This window comes from Nicotiana tabacum, chromosome 19 (assembly GCF_000715075.1).
Source record: "Nicotiana tabacum cultivar K326 chromosome 19, ASM71507v2, whole genome shotgun sequence".
Lineage (NCBI taxonomy): Eukaryota > Viridiplantae > Streptophyta > Magnoliopsida > Solanales > Solanaceae > Nicotiana > Nicotiana tabacum.
In genome coordinates, this window is record NC_134098.1 from 104661641 (window position 1) to 104678240 (window position 16600).

General features: G+C 36.3%; 1 protein-coding gene across 1 annotated transcript in view; it reads left to right on the top strand.

The window, feature by feature from the left end:
• Positions 1–15538, top strand: part of LOC107803241 (CAAX prenyl protease 1 homolog) — a 30956-nt gene extending 15418 nt beyond the window's left edge. The window contains exons 2-14 of the mRNA XM_075238355.1: positions 4691–4838; positions 4939–5023; positions 5106–5201; positions 6345–6410; positions 6510–6608; positions 6811–6924; positions 7029–7139; positions 8990–9052; positions 10387–10479; positions 13905–14153; positions 14914–14985; positions 15098–15163; positions 15303–15538. Of these exons, the coding sequence (XP_075094456.1) occupies positions 4691–4838; positions 4939–5023; positions 5106–5201; positions 6345–6410; positions 6510–6608; positions 6811–6924; positions 7029–7139; positions 8990–9052; positions 10387–10479; positions 13905–14153; positions 14914–14985; positions 15098–15163; positions 15303–15419 (1379 nt within the window). The 3' untranslated portion in view covers positions 15420–15538. The remainder of the gene's footprint in view (positions 1–4690; positions 4839–4938; positions 5024–5105; positions 5202–6344; positions 6411–6509; positions 6609–6810; positions 6925–7028; positions 7140–8989; positions 9053–10386; positions 10480–13904; positions 14154–14913; positions 14986–15097; positions 15164–15302) is intronic.
• Positions 15539–16600: the final 1062 nt, after the last annotated feature.

Consider the following 16600-nt stretch of genomic DNA (forward strand, 5'->3'; position numbering starts at 1 on the left):
TTCTCAAGTTTTTCTTTTGCAAGTAAAAACTATGCAAAGTCAAGAAAGCCGTTGCAAGTCTAGTCTTGGCCGGTCTCACCAAATTTCTTTCATTTGTGAATTTCCTCATCAAATTCAACAACAACAGTCTCTGACTGATGTAAGAATATATCTTGATGGCCTTAGTGAAAACTGTAAAAGTAACAATAACAATTTTATAGTTAATACTTAATAGGACATAAGTATAAATAAAGTTAAAGCTTTAAAGATAACTATATTACAGTTACCTGAAACATATGGGTTTTCCTTGAATATGTCACCAAACATCAAGTTGATACAATGGGCAGCACATAGAGTCCAATAAATGTGTGGATACATAGCTTCCATCATCTTATCCGCACTAACATTCTCACTAGCATTATCGGTAACAACTTGTACAATATTTTCCTTTCCAATTTTATCAATAGTCTTTCTAAACAAGCTGTACATTTTGCTTCCATCCGTAGAAGAGTTGCTAGCATCGTAAGATTCAAGAAAAACACTCCTTCTTGGAGAGTTCACCAACACATTTATGATCATTTATCCGTTCCGTTCTGTCCATTTATCCATCATAATGGAACATCCAAACTTGTTCCATTCCACTTTATGCTCCTCAATAATTGTCTATCTTTTTCACGTTTTTTTTAAGATGAGTTACTCTAACTTCATGATAGCTAGGAGGCTTCATTCCTGGGCCATATTGTCCTACGACCTCAATGAATTTATCAAAAGTTTTGTAGTTAACACATTTGAAAGGAAGCCCTGCATCGTACATCCATGCTGCAAAGGCACTTACGGCGCGATCCCTCAAAATCTTCTTGGCTTCTAAACCTGAACCAGAATAACGTTTTCCCTTTTCTTGTTGTTTTGCCGAGAAATAAAGATTGAGAGGACCTTTTGTCACCGTATGTGCCGTGGATGACCCACTAGAACTTTTTGAAGATATCTTTTGAGTTTTGTGGTGGTGTGGGGGGGGAGGTCCCATTTCATCATCTTCATCAATTAGATTCACCGATGCTTCATAATTCATTTGAGTTCTTGTCACATTTTTCTTCCCAACAAATGCTTTTACTTCCTCCCTAACCTCAGGCGGACAAAGAGGACATTGTACTACATTTTTAAATCCACCTATCAAATATTGCTTGTGGCGAGTTATTCTACCATGATATATTTTTTCACAAAACACACATTTAATTGCGGATCTTGATGAGCCTTGTATAGCATAATTCCAAGCTATATCATTTCATTTATTACTATCGGATGACGCCATTTCAATGCTGTTTTATAGAAAAAAAATTATCAAGTCAATATGCAATTAATTCTACTCTATAAGACTATAAGTCTATAACTGAAAAAACAGAGCCTAAAAAGAGACTCTACTGCCTCTGCTCTGCCTCTGCTGCTGGTCGAAAAACAGAGCCAAAAAAATATAAGAGAAGAAGAAAGAGGAAGGGAAGAAAGAGCCTTTGCCTCTGCTGCTGGTCGAAAAACAGAACACAAAAAAAAAAGACAAGAAAAAGGAAGAGCTGATCACCGAAGAAAGAAAGAAGAAAGAGCTGATCACCGAAGAAAGAAGAAGAAAAAGAAAAAAGGCTGATCACTGAAGAAAGAAAGAAGAAAGAGCTGACCACTGAAGTAACAAGAAAGAAGAAAGAAGAAGAAAAAGAAAAAAGAAGAAGACAGCAATGGTCGAAGTCGAACTGTCGAAGAAAAAAAGAAAAAGACAGCTGAAATAGAAGAAAAAGAAAGTAGAAGAAGAAAGGAGAATAAGAAGAAAAGAAAAGAAAGTAACATACCTGGGTTACTGTGCTGATGGCTGATGATGGAAGACGATGAATCCCAAGCCCTAATTTTTCTGTTGCGGAGAAACGGTCGCTGAAGGAGAAGAAGTGAAAACCCAAGCCCTAATTTTGTATTTTAATCTCTGTCGCTGCCTTTTCTTCCTTTTTTTTCAAATAGCGTCGCTTCACAGCGCCTCTTGCTACACAGGCAGAGGCGCGCGCCTTTTCTGACTCGCAACGCAACAGAGCAAAATAGCGATACTACCTCGCGTCGCCACACGCTATTAGCGACGTAGCGCTCGCTATTTACAACACTAGCTAGAGCCTATCTACTGATAATTCTGAGGTCGTAATATGATGGTTCTAACTTTTAAAAGGCTGTGAAAGTTTCTTAGCCTTCTTTCTTCAGAGTTTCGGGGATCCATTGGACAATGCCATCAACCACTTCTAATGCTAGGTTGGCACAGAAAAGGTCTGAACAGGAACGAGAAGATCATGTTGTTCCTTGCTGCCATTTGGTGGACAGTTTGGTTAGAAAGGAATCATAGAATTTTTGAAGGCAAAAAGGGAAATGTACTTAGCCTTAAACATCATAGGTCTATACTTTTGCTGTCTTTTTGGTGCATGCAGTCTATTGTAATATGATGTAAATGCTCTGTTAGATATGCTTAGTCTCCTGCACAACCTGTAAACAACTGTAGCACTTTCTTAATTCTTTTTGTTCATCAACAGTACCTTATCTGATATAAAAAGAAGTCTTCAATACCTGAATGAGGCTGTGTTGAAATCGTTTAGAAATCCATGATTTCAATTGGAACTTCCCATTACAATCTTTTTCGTATATTTTTAATCTACTTACACTTTAGATGCTTGTTAGGCATGTTTTTGGTTCTGGATTTGTAAGGCTTGATCATGATAGTTTCAAAATTTTAATAAAAACATGTATTGATGCGCTGGCCCTCAGTGTTGTTACTGAGGTAACTGAAGCTATTGTTTTGTATTCATTTCAAACTTTGTGCAAGATGCTTCCTCTGATGTGGTTAAACCCTATTTGAGGTTACACATGTTACTGTTCTTTAGTTTCTCGCTGTAATACCTTTTATTGTGCTGCTTTATTTTATGTGCGTCTTCGCGTGCTGATAAGCTTCAAACTGTTAGGTCCTTTTTCTTGTTGTTGTAATCAACCAAAAGGATAAGACTAATAGATCCATTGGTGTCTGCCTTTTGGATTTCTGGAAGAAATGTGATAGAACTGGAGGACCTTTAGATTTTCCAATTAGTGAAGTTCATGTCTAAGTGCTTGAATGCCTAGCTCCTCCTCCTTTGCTCTCCCTCCCACCGTGCCTAAATTAAGGACCTCTCTCATTGTTGTCACCTCAAGGAGTGGTGCATTTTTGTTTATATGGACTATATAGAAGGCAAGGAACTATAGATGCTTTGAAGGAGAAGTTTACCCTACTTTTCATTGAAGTCAGTGTCTGGTAAATCGTTTTTGCTGGAGCAAACTGTGTAGTGTATATCGTATAATGAGTTTTTGGATTTTGTTGGTCCTGTAAGTTCTATATAGGAACATTTTTGTTCTTACTCTGCATCAACTGGCTGCTCATTGTAACATTTACACTACCCTGTTAGAAAAGGAGTGATGCGTTATTGGCATTTGGAGGGCTTTAATTGCAGGATCACGTTGGAAATGCCTTTCATTCTGTGTATTTTAATTTGTTCTGGCAACTTTCTTCGTGAGTGGACAAAAAAAGTAAAATCCATATGAAGCTTGGTTGGATGCCCATTAATAATATTTTTGCATTGCCTTACCAAAAGGGGTAATGTGTTATTGGTATTTGGAGGGATTTTATTGGAGGAGCATGCTGTAAATGCCTTTTATTCTGCGTGCTTTAATTTTTTCTGGCAACTTCATAAGTTATTCGAAAAATATGATTCTTGGTTAAGCATTTGTGTTATACAGAATAATTGCTGTAACACTATTATCATTCACTGTTGGACTTCAATAATTTGCAGTGCCATGCCCATTACAGTTTATGAAGAGATTCATTACATCTCAATTCTATCTGGGCCCCATTTTTTCTTCTTTTGTGTTCTTAAATGTGAAACCAATGGATGTCGACTGTTGAATGGTTCTGTAGGTGCAGAAAATATGCTCAAATTGACTGACACCTTGACTCTCCCTCCATGAGTTTTTAAAAAAAATGGATTCTCCCTCCATGAGTTAATTGTTTTTTTTCCCATTTTGTTTGAGCATTGACTGCTAATGCAGTATGTTTTTCACATAATACCTTAAGCGATGATTTCTTAGCTTTTGACATCATTCAGTTGATAAGTAAGGACTGCTAATGTCGGTGGGGGATGCACTCATACTATCATACACAATATCCACAATTTGTGTATAGTTTATGGACTGGGACAGGCAAGAAAAAACTGAAAATATCCTTTCTGTTAATCTATGGAATTTTTGTTGTCATCTGATGTATGATTTGGTGGTCTCCTCTATTATTTTCACTCTTAATTTGGGCTGATATATAGTTCAACTAGCCAGTAGACAACATTGTTAAAATGATGATGCAAGGAGATGAAATGATGGAATTTCCTCCAACTAGCATTGTTTGCCTTTAGACTTTAGGGATGTTGTGTCATCCTTGAATGATTGTAAAAGGTCTGCTTTGGTTCACTTTGAGACGTGTTTTGTGTGTTAATGCTTTTCACCTCTGTATAATTTGGTTTGTTCCTTGTTTCTCTCGGTAGTTGGCTTGCTGTTTGCTTCAGATTTTATCTTGGACTTGCCTCCTTGATTTTATTCATTGCCGTCTTTTCTAGGGTGTTGTATTAACCTCCCTTCTTATTGTGCTTTTGGCTCTAATTTTGCTGTTGAATTTCAGGTTTCATGATATTAATGTACATATTTGAGACATACCTTGATGTACGACAGCATGCTGCTCATAAATTGCCAACACTTCCGAAAACTTTGGTAGGAGTTATCAGCCAGGAAAAATTTAAGAAGTCCCGTGCGTATAGTCTAGACAAAAGGTTTATCTCCCACTTGCTTTTGTCTTTTTTCTTTTCTTCAGGTGATACCATCCAAATTGTTCTATTTTGTTTGATATTCTTTTGTCTCCTTTTTTTTCAGTTACTTCCATTTTATCCACGAGTTTGTTACCATACTTATGGACTCTTCCATCTTGTACTTCCGGATATTGCCCTGGTTTTGGAAGGTGAATGGTTCAGCTTTTTTCTTAAAATGTCCTCTCTTGCCACTCTAGCAAGTCATTGACTTTGTGTTCTATTTTCTGGCAGATATCAGGAGAATCTTTACTATACCTTGGTCTCAACACAGAGAATGAAATATTTCACACTCTTTCATTTTTAGCAGGAGTAATGGTTTGGTCACAGGTGCATACGAGTATCCCTTTGGTTTCAGCACTCTCCAGGGTTTTTATTTTAATAATTTTTGCACCCCTTTACGTGAATACGGTATGATTCGTGATCCGGGCTGCCTTTTTTTGCTTATAAAGGGACTTGAGGAGTTATCACTTTGTGAATATGACTTCAAATGCTCATACTCTCCTGTCTTGGGAGTGGATTGTGTTTCTACTTGATTTGGTTGCTTAAGGCTGGTCATTGTGAGCTCAGCTTGCATCCGAATTTTAAACTGTGAAACGTAAATGAAAAATGCCTCTGTGATGGTGTGATCCTATGTCAAGTGAATGTTAGCTGGGGAGGTTGTTGACTTGTAATCTGAGTTTGATTTTGGAATAACTTTTTTTCCTTATTTGATGATTTTGTGTCAGTTCTTGTCAGGGAACTTGTCTTTTGCTCATTTACTAAGGTACTTTACTCCAACTATATATGAATTCTAGGATTTGTTGCCAAAGGTTTAGGTGAATAGTTGTTTCTCCGGGGATGAGAAAATCTTTTTGTGCATAAACGCTTTCCTTATGTCCTAAAGGGTGCTCTGTACAGCCTCAAGCGATGTAGTCTGGTTCACATTGGCTAAATTAACCACAAACCATATATGCAGTCCTGGTCTTTCCTATTCTTTTCCTTATTAGATTGAAGATAGCTTCAGATCTGATTTAATCATCTTTATCTTCTTTAATTGTGGTGTTGGACGAGGAATCATGCTTTAAGTAGACCTGTTTGTTGAACTCAGAGGGTGAATTTTGTCAAACATGGTGCATTTGTTCCTGGTTCCCTTAGTGTGTGATGCGGCATCTTATTTTATGCTTTGCCCTTGCAATGACCAGCAAGTTTAATAGGTAGTTTTTAGTTTTTGGTGTTTCAGAGTTCGATGCATCTTTTTATAATTTAAGTTCTTAGTTTGAAAACTATTGTGAAATACTTCTATTTGGCACAAGACTACTTCTCATGGTGAATTTGTTGTTGGTTGGTTCCTCTTTTGAATTTGCTAGTGTTTAGTGTGGTGATATCCTGGTCCAAGGACATCTTCAAGTATTCTGGATTGCTTCAAAAAGTTATAGCTTCCCTAATCTTCATAATCTGGTACCAATACTAAATCTTCAAATACTTCTACAGATCACCGATTTGCCATTTTCATTGTATTCAACCTTTGTGATTGAGACCCGCCATGGTTTCAACAAGGTATCATGGAATAAATGTAATTCTTTCTTTCATTATGCATCTGTCTTCCCTTGGTGGCTAACATGTCTGTTTGGAATTTGAATCGTCTTTGTGATGCAGCAAACAGTATGGTTATTCTTTAGGGACATGATAAAAGGAATTGCTTTAGCTATTGTGATTGGTCCTCCCATTGTGGCTGCCATCATTGTTATAGTACAGGTACTGTCACATGGGTTATGGTAAATTCAAGATTTTATCATGATTTAGCCGCTCACTTGTTCATCTCATTTGACATCAACTTTTTCTTGGATCTTCATCACATAATTTTAATTGGGGTGTGTGGATGCTTCTTTCTCGTTCATTCTGCAAAATATCATTTTGTGCACTCCCCTAACAGCGAAAATCTATTCTCGATTTGCAGAAAGGAGGTCCTTACTTGGCAATTTACTTGTGGGGGTTTATGCTGATTTTATCTCTTGCTATGATGACTATCTACCCTGTACTAATTGCTCCACTTTTCAACAAGTTCACTCCGGTAAGTAGTACATCAACACCCTTTTCCCCTCAAGAAGAGGAAAAGCAAAAACAGATTTCCTGCAGCTCTATTGTGGTGATTAGTTTTTTTTTCTTCATGAGTAGCTTCCACAGGGAGAGCTTAGGTTGAATATTGAGAATCTTGCGTCCTCACTCAAGTTTCCCCTAAAGAAATTATTCGTCGTTGATGGGTCCACACGGTCAAGCCATAGCAATGTGAGTGATTATTATACTGATCTTTGTGTAGTGGTTATACATGAAACTTTACTCATTGCATGCAAATTCATTTTATGCTCTATAATTTCATAGATTTTGTGGTCCAAGTTGTGCTAGTAGATTTTGAGATGATATTTGACTCTTTAAATTAGGTTAGTTTTGTTTGGTTTCCAGCTTGAATTTTTTTTAATCCTCTCGGTAGTCTATGATAGCTTTTTGTCGGAACAAGCAATCAGAGTTCGGATGGTTTTTAGAGTTCCTCTCTGAATTCTGGCTTTGCTTAATTGCTTCAATATTTTAGCTTCAACTGAAGCAGATTTGCAGTATACCCCCGATCTCTTATTTGCTTTATTTTTCTTTCGTAATTGATTACCTTTCAAATCTTCTCATACATTTTGGAGATGACGTGTGTGTTTTGTTTGCTCTATGGTTTGCAAAAGGTAGAGTAAGGTGTTCCGCTTACTCGTTGAACAAATCAACATGATAAAGAGCTAAGGATGTAAAACTAACTTGGAGAGGTCTCTCTTCGTTTTTTCATTATGGACTTAGTTTGAGACATCCTGTTGGATCTCTTGGTTTTAATTGGACGATGGAGTATTCACACTTGTGCTGAGTGACAAATGGGCATGTGATACTATTGCTTTTTATGTGTCATCTGCCTATTTACTGAAGGGTGGAGCCAATTCTTTTTGAGGGTGGGGCAAGAATATTTTTCACAACAATTGAGGATAAAAGAATAAATATATATTCTCTCAGAGTGTAATTGATAACAAGAAGATTTCAGCTTCTCTTACCCCCACCAAAAACAAGAAGATTTCTAAATATATGAAAGTGTCTATGAGCTCTAGCTCTAATATTCCTTTCAGAACTTTATTCTACGTTCAGAACAAATACATAAAACAAATTCTGTCTGCTTTTCTTTTTTCCCTTAATTTTTTGCTACAGTGATAAGAGCTTGGAGGGGATTTAGTGTTATCTTCTCTATCAGAGTACGGGGCTGTGCGTCAAATCTGTCTAGTCATTGGTAGTTAGTTATCTTTCAGCTTGAAAATTGTATTCAATTTCATATAGTGCGCGTGAGTCATAAACAATGGTTGATCAAGTCTTTATTGTTCCTGCATTTATATATGGTGAATGTAATGGTATAATACAATTATATGTCCTACAGAGAAACTATTGATAAAACTAAGTTGAGTGAATTGGTTGCAAGTCATGTGTGCTTCTGGGAAAACAAAAATACATATGAAGAATTTTTACCATCTGTTGCCTTTTGAAGTTATTTTGCTTTCAGTTTTGCGTTTGCTGTTGGAGTCTAATATAGTTTTCTGATACTTACTTTGGTTTCATTATAAAGTTCAATGGATACGATAATCGTATACGTGATAGCTTTATGGTCCTTATCCCTTCTACAATAACCACATTACGTTATCGGATGTGTTGCTGGATAGTGTTCTTACAGAGGTGCGTGTAAAAGTGTGTCTACACTTCCCTGGTGCATGTTTTGTAGATTTAAAGCAGCAGTCATGGCTTCCGGTTCCAGTAGTCATAGCCAACTAATTCTTACTCCGTATAAAAAGCTGAGCCATTTTATTGTATTAGATCTACCATATTGTAGCTTCTGGTGGAAAGGGATATGAAATTTGCATTGGGAATCTCTTTGCTCAGTCATTTGTTGGAATTATGTCGTGTGACACGGTGAAATATTAATGGTCACAGAGGGTATAATATTATCCTGATGTTTACCCCTAGTTACTTATTTCTGTCTTGTCTCCCGTATACCTAGTTATCTATTTCTCTATTATCTCCTCTCTTAATTCATGGGCTGATCTTGTGTCTGCAAATTTTGCTAGGCATACATGTATGGGTTCTTCAAGAACAAGCGCATTGTCCTCTATGATACACTCATCCAGCAGGTGTGGTGCCTATCTTGTTTAAGTGGTTTAAGTGTTCATTATCTTGTTTTTCCCCTGGTCTTCTGTTCATTGCCATTAGTTGATGAAGTTGTGAACATTTAATGATTCCTCGAAACTGTTTTGTTGGTAAAAAGGTCGTTCTAACATGATCTTGACAAGAAGTAAAATAGCAAATGTACGGGTTATGAGTTTACATGCAGATTCTACCATTTTACTATTGCATAACAGTAGAACTGTAACTCTGTTGGCTTCTTCGAAGAAGGGTCACCATAACAGATATTCCCTCCGTTTCAATTTATGTATCTTTACTTTCCCTTTTAGTTTGTATCATAAAGAATGTCACATTTCTGTATTTAGTAAGTTTTAGTTCCAAGTAACTCCAATTCATGTTTTAAAGTCTATGTTTACTCAATCTTTTTGCTTGCTGTAATCACTATAATGTAAATAATCCCCTCTTATTTTTGGATTTTGTAAGCTCTTTGAGTTTAGATAGGAGTCAAAAGAATGTACGGGAGCTAACAACTTTTCTGCTTAGTAAATGAAGTTTCACTTTACCTGATAAAAAGGGTTTTAATTCCAACATTCCCATTTTACCCTTAATGATACTCCCTTATAGGTATGATATTGCATGTTTAAGACCACAACATTCGAAGGGTATTTTTCAGTGTGTTTTACACACTTTTAGTTTGAGACCACAAGCTGCAAAAGTCTTCTTTACATGGAAAATTTTGTGCCCCGTCAAACTAAGACACCAAAACTGAAATGGAGGGAATGTCTGTGTGATGCAGGAGTCTATGCCGTGATACTGTGAAAATTGAAGATGGTAAAATTTGTTTACTGTGATCATTTTTGTTAAACCAATTCTATGTTTCTTTGAGTGGACAGTATTCTAATGACTGCTAGTTCATTGAAAACAATTTCTGCCATTTGGTTGCTCAAGTGTTGAATGTCCTCGAGGAGATAGAGGCTAATTTACCGTATTTGAGAGCTGTAGCCAGCTTAAGATGGAGTAATATCTTGAGGAATGACTATATAGGTCCATTTTCTCATTATATGTTCAGGCTCTTCATTTACTTTCTTACCAATTAAAATATGATATTCCTGTTTCTTTGAACTGATTGGATGTGAGAAAGCTGTCTTTACTGCATGAAATCATATGACATCATCACTTCTTATGTGTGGTATCAGTGTAGCTAGAATTCTGAAACCCCCCCAAACCCCGGAATGATTTCTTCTTCTCCTTTTATTATTATATTTGGCTTTTAAAATCCTTTAAAATGTTTTCTTTGTAGTTTGTATTTTGGGAGTTAATTTCACTTGTTGGTGCTCTGTAGTGCAAGAATGATGAGGAAATAGTAGCTGTTATTGCACATGAACTGGGTCATTGGAAACTTAATCACACAATGTACTCCTTCATTGCGGTCCAGGTAAGCCAATTAATTCCTGAAGCCCATGCCTTCAGTCTCATTCATATTTCAAGTCTGTTATTGTTTTATAATTTATTTGAGGGGAGGGGGGAAGGAAGCAGGAGGGATTAGCTGGCCAAGAAGGTTAATGAGGTTGCTGCTGTACTGAAGTTAAAGACTTCTCACTCAAATCAGTTCTTTTTTTTCTCGATAGCTCTCCCTCTAATCAATTATGTTTTTTGTTTTTTCCCTAGGTTAAGCATATATTTGCTTCATCCATTTTTATGTGATTTACTTTGTGTTGGCACATAGATTCTAGGGGTTAGTCTGTTTTACATCTTTGATTTTTGTCGCAGAAGATTATATCAAAAAGTTAAAAATAAAAGAGATGCTTTTATGGAAGAAAATAATGCTAAACTTTGATGGAGTTCTTGAAACAGGTGAATCCTAAACGACATAAATATTATTGCCATTGTAAAGAAATGTGTCAAAAACTTAGAGCACACCCACCTTGTCACAGAAATGTGTGCAAGGAAATTTTTAGATCAAGCCACCCAATGATGTTGGCCTAGTGGTCAATAAAGTGGGAGGTGAACCATGAGGTGTCTTAGGTTCAAAATCCTAGCATAGGCAAAAATTAGTAGGTGATTTCTTCCCATTTGCATAAGCCTTGTGGACAGAGTTATAAGCAGGCACCCACCCAGTTGAATAGTCGAGCAGTTGAATAGTCGAGGTGCACATAAGCTGACTCGGACACCAGGATCATTTAAAAAAAGGGAAATTGTTAGATCAAGTATATTCTTGTTTACCAGCTGCATGCACCTGCCTATTTATCATTTTGTCTGCTCTATTTCATAAATAATTTATCATTTTGTCTGTTGGTTGGCTTTCACCTGGTTATAGTGAATGGTAATTGTTGGCTGGTTTAAATTTCGGTTTTTGCTGTAACGATTCATGAATGTGGTATAGCATTAAGCAGCAAAAAGAAGTTGCATATGGAGTTGAAATAACTCTAATAGTTATTGGATACTGATTACGATAAAAGAAAATTTTATTTTTAGATTTTATGTGGTTTGATCAGTGAAGTACTCAGGGTCATCAGTTTCTAAATTAGTTGGGGTCCTTTTGGCACATCTTCAGTTCTTATGATGTATTTTATATTTCAAACATGTTTGCTTATCTTTTGATAATAACCATAAGACATTTCCTACCTAGGGAAAGAACATCTTTATGCATTTGCATCCTTAGGTGATTACATGTTTTTGAAAAATAGGAAGATACCACAGTAAATATTGAAGAACGAGCACCTGAGTCCGATATATAAGAACAAAAGAGATATTTAAATTGGGCGAAGAAGGCCTACAATTTGGTAAAATTGAGCACTTTGCTTAAAAGCAAGAGGGATGGAGATTTGAGAATCAGAAATTTGAGCCAACATAACAAGAGTTTACTTATGAAGTGGCTATGGAGATTTTCTCTGGAGGATCAAGCTTTATGGAGGAAGGTTATCTATGAAAAATATGGGGCAGATGGGAGGTGGTGTACAGCAGGAGCTTCTGGATCCTATGGTGCATGTGTATGGAAGTCAATTAGAAATTTATGGCCAGGATTTATCAGCAATGTCAGTATCAAAGTGGGGAATGGCAATAAAACTTCTTTCTGGAATGATGGTTGGATTGGAAATGGACCTCTTAAAGAGGCTTTTCCAGATTTGTTCACTATAGTGCAGCAACCCCAAGCTACTGTGGCTGAGGTACGGAGTATGCAGGGGTGGAATGCTACGTTCAGAAGGTTCCTCAATGACTGGGAGGTTACCAGAGTGATTGAATTCTACACATTGTTGGATGGTTTTAAGGGCATCACAGAAGAAGAGGACAAACTTATATGGGAAAGAAACGGTGGAGGAGTATATTATGTAATGTCAGCATATGGAATCTTGAATAGCTCTGGTCACATGAACAATGGGACATGGCACTGGAAGCACATCTGTAAGGTGAAAATCCCTTTTAAAGTGGCTTGCTTTTGTTGGCTTGTCGTCAAAGAGGCTGTCCTAACTCATGATGAGGAGAGGAATGCTTATGTGTTCCAAATGTTTCTTGTGTGGAAAAGAGATTGAAACAAACAGTCACATCTTTTTACATTGCAAAGTAACTAGCAGGCTGTTGTATCTTCTAATGAGTAAGAAAGGTGCGAAATGGGCAATACCTAGGACAATTGCAGAAATGTTAGCTTGCTGGAATGACCCAGGTATTCTACTGAAGCAAAAGCAATGGCGGAGGTTGATCCCAGCATTTATTTGGTTGTCAATATGGTTGGAGAGAAATTCAAGGTGCTTTGAAGATAGAGCTAACACTGAACAAAAAATCAAGACGAATTGTATATTTTTGTTTCACTTTTGGTGTAAAGAAGCTCTGGCAGAGGATGTAGAGTCTATAGTAGATATTATTGGGTCTTTGTAACTACCACAAGTCTTGGTTTGCGTTTTGCTCTTTTTTGGGGTCTTGTAAGTTGTAACTATCTTTAACCTTAGCATAATCTTCATGCTAAAGGTTTTTCTACTTAATTTATAAAACTTGTTACCTTCTCAAAAAAAAAAAATGTGCGAACTATCATGAGATTAAACCTATGAGTCATATATTGGAACTTTAGGAAAGGGTGATAACACGTCAACTTAGATATAACATAGGGGCACAAGGTGGGGGATAAGGTCTGCGTACACACCACCCTCCCCAGATCCCACGTGTGGGAATATATTGGGTTTGTTGTCGTTGTTGACAACTTCCATAGCATGTCAAGCAATATTCTTGGTGAATAATTTGATTGCTCAAAGCTTTCTATTTTTTCTGAGTTCCATTTGCTCCCTTTCTAACTGGTGATTTTGTACAAAATACGAGCTTCTTAAGTGGCCGCTTGAAGCAGTGCAGAAAAGGGCCTCAGTGAAACAAATCTTAAAGGGTGACAAGAATACTGTCGTCAGTAATGCGTAGAGTCATCATTGTCAACAACTGTTTCTTTCCCTTCTCAATTTCGGATTGGGATAACTTAGTGCCATATTTTCTATAAGGCCCAATATTCTCCAACTGCCAAACAATACAAAGTGTATCTTTTTGGAATCAAAGTTGTAAATTGCTACTGAAGTTATTGTTTATGGACATCACCATTGTAATCTTCTAGAATTAAAATGCTGGCAAAATGTATTAACTTTCCTTGATAGCATTCAATTGGACAGGCTGCATTTGTTTTATTTCAGGTGCATGATTTGTCTGACTTTGGGGCATGACATTTAGATCTCGCTTCGTTCTTCTTTACTTGATTGGTGCAATGCCTTGTGCTCACATACACACTTAACCATGTGGTGCATGCATGCATATAGTGTTGTTATTTTTTTCAGTCCAACTTTATATTCATGTTTATCTTTTTCTGACTCTAGTATTTTTTCCCTGCAGATTCTCACATTGTTGCAGTTTGGAGGATACACTCTTGTTAGGAATTCTAAGGATTTGTTTCAGAGTTTTGGGTTTGATACACAACCAGTCCTTATTGGACTCATCATTTTCCAGGTAATACTAGAAATCTGGTCAGGAGGTTTGGCTGTTAGGAGGGTTAAATACACTCTTGTTAGGAATTCTAAGGATTTGTTTCAGAGTTTTGGGTTTGATACACAACCAGTCCTTATTGGACTCATCATTTTCCAGGTAATACTAGAAATCTGGTCAGGAGGTTTGGCTGCTAGGAGGGTTAAATATGAAAACTTAATTTTGAAATGTGCAATCCCATTCAAGTGCATCTTTTGGGTCCCAATTACCAATTTTAGGATCAAACATTAATATATTATTAATTGAGATCAAGTGCTCCTTCAAAAGTTAGAAAGAGATGACAGCTTTTTACTCCTCTTTCTTAATTGAATCTCCATTTTCCTTTTCTAGCACAGATCGAAAATAATGGCCACTTTTCTAAAGAGGGAACCTTGGAAACCTATGGCATAAACCAATGAGACCTGCATTTACTTTTCTCAATGCAATTTTTCTCTGTTTTATTATAAAAGGACAAACCAAGTACTCCTTTTCTGAACCACTTCTTTTGCTTATATAAGTAAACAATTCATTTTCTTGAACTCACAATTTAATTTCATTAAAAATTAAACCAAGACGTTAAATTTGAAACGGTCTTCTCACTTATAAAGTCAAGTTGTATGACATAACTTGCGAGTCTGTGACAAAGGTGCTATATATAGTAGTGATTGATTTGGGTGCCGTGTGAGTAATTAATCAGCATTGTGTCATCACGATGTTTTACTTTGTGACGGTCAATAATTTTGTGTAGGCAACCAGGTTGAACTTCACTACTGTGTTGTACTGTTGTCTGAAAAACTGCAAGAACACAAAGATTATTATTTTTAGTTAAAATCAAATATTATTTTTTCTAATTTATTCAATATAAACTTTATTGATGCAGCAAACTGTGATACCTCTCCAGCACCTAGTAAGCTTTGGCCTTAATCTTGTAAGCCGCGCCTTTGAGTTCCAGGTATATTTTGCTTTTCAGATTTTTTTAAACTGTCTTTAAATTTTGAATCTTTACCCCCACGCCCAACGCTAAAACGCATTTACTTAAACTTAATCTTGTTTTCTTTTTCTAGGCTGATGCATTTGCAAAGAAGTTGGGTTATGCTGCACCTCTTCGAGCTGGTCTTGTGAAACTGCAGGTTAACTGTGTCTTCTTTCACGAGCATCTCTTTAATAGAATTTGATTATTAGAATGTGCATGTGTTGTCCTCTTGCATATTTTTTCTACTACTTTGCATGGTACTAGATGTGTATAACCATTTGTCTGGTGTTTTCCAGGAAGAAAACTTGTCAGCTATGAACGCAGATCCTTGGTATTCAGCCTATCATTACTCTCACCCTCCCCTAGTTGAAAGACTCGCTGCCATTGATGAACCTGAGAAGAAGACGGACTAACAAATACGTGGGAGTTTCACCATTCGACTTACAACAATGATCTTTTGTAGATGTTGCCTCAATTTTTCTAGAACACCAAAATTTGAAGCATAAAAATAATTATCTTTTACCAATAGACAAATTATAGTCCGTAAGTGTGCATATTCCACTTCGGGAACAATTTTGTTTTCGTTGTTTTGGCTCTTCATAGTCCGCTTTTTGTTTGAGGAGTTCGTAGGATAATGAAAATGGTTTTAAAGAGCAGGCCAGTACAGTCAGTTTGATAAATAAGCGAATGCAAGTTCACCATGTCAAGTAATTTTTCTATCCAAAGTCTATATCTATCCATCTTCTATATAATAAAAGGAGATGCAAAGTTACCAAATTAAGCCAAGTGTCATAATCATAAGATGACAAGTGTATATTTTTAGAACAAAGCTTCAATAAAAATAAACTAATTATTTTAAAATTAAAAAAAATTCCAACTTGAAACTACTCCCCAATTTGAATTGGTAGTTTTTTTTTTTAAAATTTTTTTTTTATAAAACTCCAATCAAACCTAGTGAATATCAAGCGATAGCGTAAAAATATTTATACTAATAAAATTTCTCATGTAGGAAATTTTAGTTAATAAAATAGAACTCATAACTCCATAATGAAAAATACAAAATTATAAAGATATTGTTAGGTGTTATAAAATAAAAACGGTAAAGTAAAGACAAGTATATAGAGAAACTGATATATTATTCAACTTTCAAACTTATGTTCATAATGAATCGAAAACTCCTCTATTTATAGAAGAAAGGAAGCAGCTGCGAGGCTTTTCAGGAAGCAGCTGCAAGACTTTTCTTTAACTGTTTGTAAGCTGTCTGCATGAGCTGCTTGCAACCTGTCTGCATGAGCTGCTTGCAACCTGCCTGTTTAATAAGAAGTTGCTGCAAATCATTTCATTGAGTTGCTTGCAACCTGCCTGCATCAGCTGCTTGTAGATAAACTTCAACAGAGTACTAAATGGATAATCTTCTTCAGGAAGATTATCTATAGCGGAGTAATGAATGGACATCCACAATATAATATTTTCATAATACTCCCCCTTAGACGTTCATTAAAAGATAATGTGTCTCGTTAAAATCTTACTAGGAAAAATTCAGTGGGAAAAATTCTAGTAAAGGAAAAAGAGTACACATATTTAGTAATACGCA